The 12,341-nt window shown below is 43.3% G+C and overlaps 1 protein-coding gene across 4 annotated transcripts in view; it reads right to left on the bottom strand.

Annotated features, from left to right (window-relative positions):
- The window catches only part of MCAT (malonyl-CoA-acyl carrier protein transacylase), an 82,621-nt gene that overhangs the window by 31,041 nt on the left and 39,239 nt on the right, over nucleotides 1-12,341 (bottom strand). For all 4 annotated transcript variants that reach the window (XM_029600097.1, XM_029600095.1, XM_029600096.1 and 1 more), the window contains exon 3: nucleotides 5,915-6,002. In XM_029600097.1, coding sequence (XP_029455957.1) covers nucleotides 5,915-6,002 — 88 coding nt within the window. The remainder of the gene's footprint in view (nucleotides 1-5,914; nucleotides 6,003-12,341) is intronic.

Here is a 12,341-nt window from a genome sequence, read left to right on the forward strand (position 1 = left end):
TCTCTCTCTTTTTATCTTAATTCTCCAATTCCAAGCTTTTTTTTTTTTTTAACTGAAGTTAAACAAAACCTTTTTGACAAATCTATGAAAGCTTAACTCCCTTCCCATGAAGTAAATTTATAGGCTAATACGAATATACCAACTCTTGTCAACAAAAATTCCAGATTATAGTTATTATCTATTCGCCCATTCAAGAACTAAACTGAACAGGCTAGATTGTATATTTCCAAATCAGGTATAGATAAGTCCATCACTCTTTACTGCCCACTAAAGTTTCATATCTAATTCTAGATCTCTTACTTTACCAAATAAATATGGCAACCATTGATCAAAAGAATTGTGTATCTTTCTTTCACCCAAAAGGGCATCATTTGTAAAGCATATAGCATTTTGAACAATATAATCATCATCTTAATCAGAATATTTCTGCCCAAGAGTGATAATGGTATAGTCCTCCACTTTTCCAAAATCAGTTACATTTTTAACAGATTCTTTTATACATTCAAAGAGTATATACTTCCAATCTGTCTTCCAGTTCTATGATATTTTAAATTATCCTTTGCCAATGTCAATGGAAAGGATCCCTGCCATTGATCCACTAGGAATTTGTTGCAAAAGCATATGGTTAAGGCAGCTAGTGTAGCTGGGTTTAAAAAAAGGATTGAATAAGGTCCTGAAGGAGAAGTCCATAAACTGCTATTAATCAACAGGGAATAGCCACAGCTTATTGCCGGCATTAGTAGCATGGAATCTATTTAATGTTTAGGTACTTGCCAGGTACTTGTGACTTGGATTGGATATGGTTTATTCCTGGGGAAATTTTGCGCAAACAAACTTAAAATTCTGCAGCTTGGTATTTTAAGAGAGAGGTTGATACAATTCTGATAAACTGGATTTTTCCCCAGTTTAGGAATCAAAACTATAGTAGCCAAATTCTGACCCTTTTCAAAGGATCCTATACTCTGCTTTTTGAAACATTTTTCAAATGAGTCAATACAGTCATAAAATTCTGTAGAACTCTCATCCATACTTGTCAGGCCCAGGTAACTTTGCCAGTTTCAACTGACTAATGATTCTAATTACAAGTTCATTAATAGGGGCATCAAAAAATGCACACTAATGATTGGTCAACTGTAGTATTGCCAAGTCTTTCAAGAACTCTTCATGCAATTTAGTATAGTATGATCCTTTAGAGCAGCGCTTCTCAACCAGTGTGTCACCAAGCAGCGGCAGGTGTGTCGTGTGCTACCGGTCTCCCACTGCTCTTTCCTCCTCTTCCTTCAGCAAGCGAGAGGCAGGTTATCTTCCACTTCTGCCGTTGCTGCCAGGGCTATCAGCATGTTCAAGCCCGGATGGGAACGGCAGCAGTGTTAGTGGAGGCACGCAACTGCGGCTGGGTCTTTTCTTCTTCTCGCAGCTGCCCCCTGGCTCGGAACAGGAAGTGATGTGAAGCGGGGTACGTGGGAAGAAGAAAGAGCCATGCTGCACGAAAAAGTAGCACCGGCAGCATCAGCCCCGAGCAGTAGCGTGGGCCTGGAGCAAAATCAGAAGCAGCCAGAAATTGGCACAGGAGGCAGCAGAATTAGCCTCCCGTGGCCAATAGGATTCTTCTTTCTTGGCCTGCGGGGGCTGCTGCAGCTATCATTTGTGCTCAGGAGGAGCAGGAAGTGAGAGCGAGACAGCCAGCCTGTCTTGTAAGTGAGAGAATGTATGTGGGATTGAGAGTGTGTATGTGTAACTGTGATTGATAGCCTGTGTGTAAGTGAGAGCATCTATGTAAGTGTGTGTGAGAGAGAGCATGTGTGTGATTGAGAGAAACTGGTCAGAGAGGTGATGTGTGTGTGTGTATATAGGAGAGACAATGGAAGTGACTGGTCAGGGAGAATACTGGAGTGTGTGTGTGTGTGAGAGAGAGAGAGAGAGAGAGAAAGTGATTATAGGAATGAGAAGCCTGTGCATGTGGCGAGAGCTAGCATAGGAGTGAGAAACCTGGGTGTGTGCGAGACACAGCATGGGAGTGAGAAGCCTGTATATGTAAGATAGAACATGGAAGTGGGAAGCCTGTGTGTGTGTATGAGAGAGAGAGAGAGACTGTTCGGGAAGGTGACTGGTGTGTGTGTAAGAGAAAGACTGGTCGGGAGATGATTGGTGTGTGAAAAGACAGAGACTGGTCGTGGGCCCAAAGGAAGAGGACCATGAGTACAGAGATTCAGCCACTACTGCTTCTGGTGTGTGCTACTGGCGTGCATGGAAGAGGAGTAGGAAAGCTGCTGGAGGGGGTTAGTAAAGGTGGCTTTTTAAGTTTATTTTTCTTGATTGACTGCCATTTTAATTACTGAATATTATGTGATGTGTCTGCTGTTTTGACATTTTATTGGTGTTTGGAGAATTTTAAATAATTTTTATGAGTTTTTAATTGTTGGATATTATTCTGTTCATAGTTGTTGTGAAACATTTATTCTGCTTATTAGTATAGTTATACAATTATTTCTGTGTTGGGATCTATAGCTGCTTGTCTATTTCTGTTTTCCTAACAGGAGGTGTATTGGCGTTTATGGCCCGACTAGCGGAATACCCGTGCTTCGCTACAGTGGAGAAGTTGATAGAAACGTGTGAGTTAATTTCACGCAAGTTGAAAAGTAATTGTTTTGAGTGAGCGAGGGCTTTGGAGTTTATATATTTAGGCAGTATGATGAGGCTATCAGCTGAGCAGGCTACGTACAGCTGGCCGTGCGAGAAACAGTGGTGCCTCAAGTCAACACCAACAACCTTGAGAGTCTGGCCCTGAGATTTGTTAATAGTCATCGCGAAGCACACTCTGACCGGGAACTGCAGGCATTTAAATTGAAAGGGTAAGTGCGAAGGATGAAAACTGTTTCCCCTCGTCCACAACCTGTGAAAATGATTGCTTCAATGACATTTCTGTGGAGATACTATTGCATGATTGGCACGTAATATCCTGTATTACGGACTGCTATTCATATCCCATTCCAACTGGGTATGTGAGTAATCAACATTTTTTTTTGGTGACCTCGACGTGACTCTAGCGGGGTGTTGTGTTCAATGGTCCATCGAATGTAGGAAAGTGAGAAGCGGTTAGTTTTTGCAAGGACATGATAGGGAATGATGGAGCCACGTTTCAGCCTTGTAGGTACTCGGCAAGTGGGAGAATTAGTGATGAGTGAGTGAGTGAGGGCTTTGGCGTTATATATATATATATATATATATATATATATATAGTGAGTGAGTGAGGCCAAAGCCCTCACTCACTCACTCATCACTAATTTAATATTTGTAGTGTGGCTTTTCATAAGTAGGGTTGTTACTGTATGAGTGCATTCCATAATACAGGTGTAACTGTGCGTGGATTAGTTGATGTGAATTACTGCAGATCCTGGGAGTATCAAGCCAATACAGAATGGTGCGCTCGGTCAAGCACACCGTTAGCCCCCATTTGGATGTGCGTTGTCGATGCGCTATTATTACCCCTTATACAGAAAGGGGTAATAGCGTGAGGAAAACGCGTGTCCAACCCCCCAAAAACTAATAGCGCCCGCAACATGCAAATGCAATATTAAGTCGGAGGTCCCCCCCCCCCCCAAAAAAAAAATCAGCCCGCAGCTTGGAAAACGGACGCTCAATTTTGCCGGCGTCTGTTTTCCGAACCCAAGGCTGTCAGCGGGTTCGACAACCGACGCTGGTAAAATTAAGCGTTGGCTGTCAAACCCGCTGACAGCTGCCGCTTCTGCCAATAAGGAGGTGCTAGGGACGCGCTAGTGTTCCTAGCGCCTCCTTATTACCGCGGGCCCTCATTTGAATACAAAATCGTGCGCCCAGAAGAGCCTGGGCGCGCGTTGGGAGAGCGGGCCCAGGCTCTCTCGCGCATTTTACTGTATCGGCCCGGCCCGTTTGTTAGGTCGCTTCTGTGTATGTGACAGAGGTGAGGTATTTTACTAGCATGTAAGCATTTGTATCAGTCTTATTTGTTGTATTTTCTCAAGATGACATGCATTGGTGATACTGCTGTCTTTTCATAAGTAGGACTATTGAGCCTGTTAGTAGGAGTTTGTGTTGCTGTTGCTGAGATGACACTAGAACCAGAATATCATTTTTGTACGGTGAGTTGTACAGGGAATTTCAGAATTCTGCTTTACATCCATAATTGTGGGTCTGGGGGGTTCCTGTGCATGCAAACTGTACTTTTACATTTATCCCTATGATGGTCATGTGTTCAGTGTGTCACGTATGTGAGAACCATCTGTCAGGTGTGTCCCGACAGAAAAAAGGTTGAGAACCACTGCTTTAGAGTACAAACATTAATAACATTGCTCAAACACCATAGCTTTAACTGAAGCATTTGTAAACTGCTTTTCTTGCTTTACTATTTGTGTTTAGACTTCCTTTTGTCATTTTTCACCAGTCTAGCTAATAATTTACCAGCTTTTCTCCCACACTGATATAACATACTGCAAAAATGGCAAATTCCTTATCACCTTAAAATTTAGTAAACATTTAGGGGTAGATTTTAAAAGAATGCGAGCACACACATGGATGCCACCTACCTACCCACCCCCTAGCCCTAACCTAGCTCCCCTCCCCCCAAAAAAACTTTATTTAACTTTTGTGCCTACCTCAGGGCAGGCGCAGGTTGTGCGCGCCAGCACCCTGCCAGCATGCGATCCCCCAGCACAGCAGCAAATGGCCGCTGTGCTGGGGGCCTCTAGCCACGTCCCTGGACCGCCCCCGCACCTTTCCCAAAGCCCCAGGACTTACACAAGTCCCGGGGCTTTACGCGTGTGGCCAGGCCTTTGAAAATAGGCCCGGCGAGCGTATGGATTTTAAAATCTGGCCCTTAACTTTTGCCATCTCATTTTTAATGTATGTTGTTAAATATTACGGGTGTGCAGCTTCCAAAATTGTTTTGTTTTCCTGTGGAGATCGTTTAATTTAATGTTTATTTTACTTCTGTTCTTTTGCAAAAAGGAAACAAGCATTTAAAAAAATGAAACATGTCTCCCAAGGCTCCCCTGTGCCCCCTCTCACCCACCTGAAAAGAATACCAGGAGTGGGAACCACCCCGGCCCCACTTACCCCAAACTGTAGTTCTATGGAAGGTTCCTAAACTTTTCCCATTTGGATTTCACTTGTGCAAATAGCAGGGGTGAAAATATTTTTGGAAAAACAAGTATTTGAGAACATTTTTTTCTTACTTTTTTCCATTTTCCTCTCATTTGTTAGTGCTACCTTTTTGCTGATTTTGGTTTGGCATTCTTTTCTTATTTTAATCTTTAGTTTACATTTTTAGATTTGTTTGCTTTTTTTTCTTCATTTTTATTTTTGCTTTTCTGAATTTTAGGCATCTATGTGATCTAGGTCCTGGGATTTTTCTTGGCCTGGCAATTAGGTATTCTCAAACACAGGGAGATAAAAGTGCCTTTTCTAAAGGTACAGGCAACAGAAGAGTAGAATCAGAACTTACAAGTCTATGGTGTTAGTGAACCTGCAACTCATTTATTTATTTATTTAATAACTTTTATATACCGACGAACGTTGGGAACATCTCGCCGGTTTACATATAACAGAACTTAGCAACAGGCTTTACAATTATTGCATAATTAAATAAGGAACATTAAGAACTCATAGCTCTATCCAGACTACAACTCCTTGTACTGAAAGCATTAAACATTTTTTTTTTAATTCTATGCTGTTGTACAAAACCTGACATCAGACCCATGTGCTGCATAACATTGGTCTTATATGTACCGGTAGGCATAATGTTTGCTGGAAGAAATATCAATTTTCACAAGTATATCATTTTCAAAACTATTTTACAAAAACAGTTCAAAACTGTGCTTTATCTGTATAACTGTACATCAATTGTGAAACAGCATTAGTAAGAAAGCTTCTACAATACCTTCTGTAAAATCCATGGCTCCACCAAACACCAGGGCTGCAAATTCCCCAATACTGAACCCTGCAGCTGCAACACATTTCTCAATAGCCTAAAACAGACAACAGCCCTGCTTATACATTAAGAACAAAAGTTAAACCTAAAAATAATCATAGTACTACTTAGGTTTTTTAAAATATCAACTTGCTTGTTTCTTGATTCTGTCGCATTTAGCTCTTTATTTTTTTCTTATTTTTTTCACAATCTTGGGGTTAAAACATGTCCACTATGCTAGTGTTTTGAGTTATACAATGCTATGCCTGCAAGTCTGGCAAAGATCAGCACAAAAGTGGCAGACAATTTATCTAGATTTAGGATTCTTAGGGGTCACTGTGCAGGATAGGAAAATTGGTTATTACCTGCTAATTTTCGTTCCTGTAATACCACAGATCAGTCCAGACAAGCAGGTTTTATTCATCCCAACCAGCAGATGGAGGTAGAGAACAAAACTTTGGGCACTGCCACATATAAGAGAGTGCCACCTGCAGTATTAATTGATACCCAAGCCAAGATAAGAAAAAATAAAGAGCGAACGAGGCTCCCAACATGGATACCCCTGACCAACTAGATAACTATGCAGAAACGCGAAGTAAAAAAATGGCAAATCTGCTTTGCAAATAAATACAGCAGTAGACCATGCAGTCTTTTGGCAGAGATCCTCAGGGCGGGCCTCTGGACTGATCTGTGGTATTATAGGAACGAAAATTAGCAGGCAATAACCAATTTTCCTTTCCTGAACATACCCAGATCTGTCCAGACAAGCGGGATGTACCAAAGCCCTCTTACACTGGGCGGGAACCCGAAAGACCCGCACAAAGAACACTCTCTCCAAAAGGGTCCGCCTCCGGGGCCCGCACATCCAAACGGTAATGCTTGGTAAAAGTGTGCAATGAAGACCACACCGCGGCCCTACAGATCTCTTGGGGAGACACCAGCTGACACTCAGCCCAGGAAGTCGGCTGAGCTCGAGTCGAATGTGCTCTAAGACCCACTGGAACCGCTCTTCCTTTTGATACATAAGCTGCAGAGATAGTCTCTTTCAACCAACGAGACAAAGAAGACTTAGACGCCTTTTCGCCCTTTTTTGCTCCCCCGAACAGGATGAACAAATGATCAGAACGATAAAAAGCGTTAATGACTTTCAAGTAACGTAATACCACCCGTCTCACATCCAAAAGGTGAAGTTCTCGTCCCATCGAGGGATCCCGAGCCCATATCGAACGATATCCGGAGAAATGGATCACGGCACGAAAGCGCCTGCAATCCTGAAATCCTTCTAGCCGAACAAATAGCTACCAAAAAGACCGTCCTCAGAGTCAGGATATTCAAAGATACCCGATTCAGAGGCTTGAACGGCTCCTCGCAAAGGACCCATAGCACGAGATTAAGACTCCATTCCGGACAAATGCGACGCAGAAGTGGACGGAGATGTTTGACTCCTCGTAGAAAACGCACAACATCCGGATGGGATGCCAAGGCCTTCCCCTGGACTCTCCCTCTGAGACAACCCAAAGTGGAAACCTGGACCCGAAGGGAGCTATGGGCTAATCCTCTGGATAAACCCACCTGCAAAAAAGAAAATATGGGGTACCAACACTTGAAGAGTGTCCAATCCCTGTTGTCCACACCGGATCTCAAACATACCCTGGAATAGGCTAAGAGGTAGTAGGGCATTTCGCTTGGAGCAGCGTGGTAATTACTGGTTCCGAATACCCCCTCATGTGCAATCGCTTCCTCTCAAAAGCCAGGCCGCGAGACAAAAGCGATCCTCCCGATGGGAAAATATAGGACCCTGATGCAAGAGATCCATCCACTGCCAGCCACACCAGATCCATGAACCACAGACGGTGAGGCCATTCCGGAGCCACCAGAATCACTGACCCCGCGTGGCCCTCTACACGTCTGAGTACCTTTGCTATCAGCGGCCATGGAAGAAAGACATATAGGACGACTCCGGTCGGCCACTGACATACGAGGGCATCGAGCCCCACCGCCCTGGACTCCCTCCGGCAGCTGAAGAACCTTAGCGTCTTAGTATTGAGACTTTATTTATTTATTTATTTAGGATTTTTATATACCGACATTCTCAATGCAAATATCAAATCAGGTCGGTTTCCATAGAACAAAACCGTCGCAGTTAAAGCGTTACATTAAACAGAGTTTCTGAACATAAGAACATAAATATTAAATAGACAACAATAACTCGTCAAAATAACGTGAATAAATGTAGGGAACAGCTAAAAAGAGGGTAGGCTAAATAGGGATATACAGGTAACAGAGAACAGTGTTGAGGGCAAAAAACATGAGTAATGCATGAGCTAGAGAACTAATGCATCAACAAAGGAGTCTTTTCAAAACAAGTGGGCTGTCCAGATCAGGCGTAATAGGGCCTTGAGGGGGTATGGGCGGTCGTGGAACTTATAGTGGACTATTTTGCTCTTTGACCGGTGTCTGAGTGTTCCTGCGATTCTGGATAGGCTTGCCGGAAGAGCCACGTTTTTAGGTTTTTCTTAAAAGTTAGATTTATTTATTTATTAAAATTTTATATACCGGCATTCATGTTACGAACACATCATGCCGGTTTACATATAACAGGGGTGTACAATGAACAATTGAGTAACCTATTGGTGTGGAAGGAAGCAGTTACAAATAACAAGGTAATAGAACTGGGAGAAGAGAAGAAATGGAGCGTATAACATTAGATGAAGGTATTTACATTAGCAGAAACATATTTACATGAGTAAGTGGTAGATCTGGCTGAATAGAATTAATCGGTGTCCGGGAATGCTTTTTTAAACAGCCAGGTCTTAAGTCTCTTCCTGAAGGTTGGGAGGCTGGGCTCCTGTCTAAGGTCCGGAGGGATGGAGTTCCACAGAAGGGGGCCAGCTGTTGAGAAGGCCCGATCTCTCAAGGTAATGTGTCTGGTGGTTTTGGCTGGGGGCACTTGAAGAGATCCACTGAGTGCGTTTCTTGTTGGTCTGGAGGAGTTGTAAATTTGGAAAGGGACTTGTAAGTCTAGAGGGGTGTGTTGATGGATAGTTTTGTATATTATGGAAAGAGATTTGTAGAGGATTCTAAAGTGAACAGGCAACCAGTGGAGATCTTTTAGGATTGGAGATATATGGTCCCTCCTCCTGGAATTTGTCAGTAGTCTTGCCACAGCGTTTTGTAACATGTCTCTTGGCGTAGATCCGGCGGTAATGAGTTCCAGAGGGTGGGCCTGGCTGTGCAGAGTGCTCTTTTTGTTAGTGAAGTTTTGATCGGGGGAGCATATAAGGAACCTTTGTAATTGTATCTGATAGGTCTTTGTGATGTATGAGGGCGGAGTTGCGAGTTTAGATTTAGGTGGGCGATGCCCATAATGTCTTTGTGGATCATTGATAATGTCTTGAAGGTAATTCTGGCTTTTATAGGAAGCCAGTGAAGGCTGTGAAGAATTGGTGTGATGTGGGCTCTTTTATTTGTGTTGGTGAGTAACCTCGCCGCAGCGTTCTGCACCATCTGTAGTGTTTTTGTAGATAAGACCGGAAGACCTAGCAGTAGAGAGTTGCAGTAGTCTAACTTAGACAGAATTAAAGACTGGACTACTAGACGGAAGTCACTGAAGTGGAGGAGTGGTTTCAGATTTTTTAGCACTTGAAGTTTGAAATAGCATTCTTTAGTAGTGTTGATAACGAAGGATTTAAGGTTGAATTTATTGTCGAGACGCACCCCTAAGTCTCTGACGGAAGGGGAGTGGTTAATAGATAATTTTGCGAATTGTGTTGCGCTTTGGGAGTTGATGAGAGTATGGTTTTTGTCTGGCGAGATGATGAGGATTTCTGTTTTATTTGAATTAAGTATGAGGTTCAGGCTGGATAGCAGAGTATTGATAGATTGTAAGCAATTATTCCAATGTGCCCAAGTTTTTTGCAGTGATTCTGTGATGGGAAGGAGTATCTGAATGTCATCAGCGAAAATATAATGTTTTAGCTTGAGGCTGGAGAGTAGGTGGCAGAGTGGAAGCAGGTAAATATTAAATAGCGTAGGGGAGAGAGATGATCCTTGTGGTACTCCTCGTGTTGATTTAATAGGAGGCGATTCTTCATTATTGATCTTGACTTTATAGAATCTGTTCTCCAGGAACGATTGAAACCAGCTATGAGCTTCTCCTTGAATTCCTATATCGGATAGCTGCTCGAGAAGGATGGCATGATTGACTGTGTCGAATGCGGCGGATAGGTCGAGATGAGCGAGAAGGTATGGTTATTTTCTTTCAAGATTGAGGAGGATGGTGTCAGATAACGATGCAAGTAATGCTTCTGTGTTTTGCGATTTCCTGAAGCCGAATTGGAAAGGGGAGAGTATGTTGTTCTCCTCCAGGTACTCCGACAGTTGCTTGTTGACGAATCTTTCCATCACTCTTGAGATCAGGGGAAGGTTAGCGATAGGGCGGAAGTTTGCTGGGTCAGCCGTTGAAAGGTGAGGTTTTTTTAGTAAGGGTTTCAGAATGGCTATTTTGAGTTGATCTGGGACCTTTCCTTGAGTTAAGGAGCAGTTGATGATGTCTGCTAATGCTTTAGAAATGGTGTTAGGAGTCGATAGCAGAAGATTGGAGGGTATGGTATCCAGTGGATGAGAAGAGGGTTTGAGCTTATTGAGAATAATTTCGATTTCCAATGATGATGGGGTCTCGAACGATGATAAGCTGCATTCTTTGTTATGTGATGAGATGCTAGGGTGCGTTGCTGTTGGCTGTTGGGTGGAGATTGGCTTGAGGAGGTTGGTGATCTTTTTATCAAAGTAGATTGCTAGTTCCGAGGCTTTGTTGGCTGCTTGTTCGTCCGGGATGATAGGTGGAGAGGGTTTTGTTAGGGAAGATACAAATGAGAATAAGGCTTTGGAGTCGAGTGCGAAGTTGTGGATTTTTTTTGCAAAGAAGTCTTTTTTGGCCTTGAGGATGGCTAATCTATATGTGTTGAGGTGGGATTTATAGTTTAGCGTTGTGATGGTGGAAGGAGACTTGCGCCAACTGTTTTCTTTTTTCCGAAGTTCTTGTTTAAGGATTTTAAGTGTCGGAGTGTACCACGGATGTCTGTTGGCTTGGGGTGGTTTCAAGGATTTGGTGATGGAGGGACAGGATAGATCTGCGACCTCGTTTGTTATCTTGAGATCCAGTCGTTCGAGTTCTTTGGTGAGCAGATTACTGAGACTGTCTATGGAGCAGGGTTTCCTGTATCGTATAGTGGTTGCCGGGTATATGGGACGAGGCTGGTCTTTAATTTGAAGTTCGGCAGAGATGAAGTGATGGTCAGACCATGGGACCGGGACGCAGGTAGGGTTGTTGGTTGAAGTTATTCCGTCGTTGAGGAAGATCAGGTCTAGGGTATGTCCCGCTTTGTGCGTGGGATCTTTGACAATCTGATTGAAGCCTAGGTGATTGAGTGCTGTGAGAAGGATGTCGCAGTTATGGGTTAGGTGAGCGCTGTTTACATGAAGGTTAAAGTCTCCCATCAAGATAGCTGGTTTGTCCTGCTTAAAATGTTTGGTTGTGAATTCAATTAATGGTGAGGGGTCTGTATCTAAGGTTCCTGGTGGTGAGTAGACTAAGGCTATTTGTAGATGGTCCGAATTGAAAAAGGCAATTTCAGTATTGTTTATTGTAGTGGATAGTTGTGGTGAGAGCCCAAGGCCCTTTTTTGTGGCTAGCAGGATCCCTCCACCCCTTTTTTTGATTCTGGGGATTGAATGTAAGTCATAGAGGTGGTTGGGGAGCTGGTTTAAAAGTACTGTGTCTGTGGGTTTCAGCCATGTTTCAGTAATGGCGCAAATATCGGGGTTGTTGTCCGTCAGGTGGTCATTGAGGAGGTGGAGTTTTTTTGTGATTGATTGGGCGTTGAATAGTGTGAGTGTGAATAGTGTTAATCCTAGCGTTTGAGAGATGGGGGAGATCATAACTGGAATCAATCTCTGGTGTCGGATGCCTAGAATCCTGGGTTTGTTAGATGTGAGTTTGGGAGTGTAAGGGATTGTAGGTTTGGGGATAGGGTGCATGTTGAGGTGCTAGTGTGTTGTATTGTATCCTTGCTTGAATTCTGGAATGTGGTTGGGATTACAGGGAACTTGGATGCTTGATGAAGCTTAGATGAGTGGTTGCTGGATGAAGCTTAGAGAGTGGCTGCTGGATGAAGCTTGGATGAGTGGCTGTTGGATGAAGCTTGGATGAGTGGCTGTTGGATGAAGCTTAGATGAGTGGCTGTTGGATGAAGCTTAGATGAGTGGCTGCTGGATGAAGATTGGATGAGTGGTAGATGAGTGGCTGCTGGATGAGTGGTAGATGAGTGGCTGCTGATGAGTGGTTTCTGAGTGACGAAAGAATACTTGCTGAAGACTGCAGTGATGATTGCAGGGT

This window comes from Rhinatrema bivittatum, chromosome 4 (assembly GCF_901001135.1).
Source record: "Rhinatrema bivittatum chromosome 4, aRhiBiv1.1, whole genome shotgun sequence".
Classification (NCBI taxonomy): Eukaryota; Metazoa; Chordata; class Amphibia; order Gymnophiona; family Rhinatrematidae; genus Rhinatrema; species Rhinatrema bivittatum.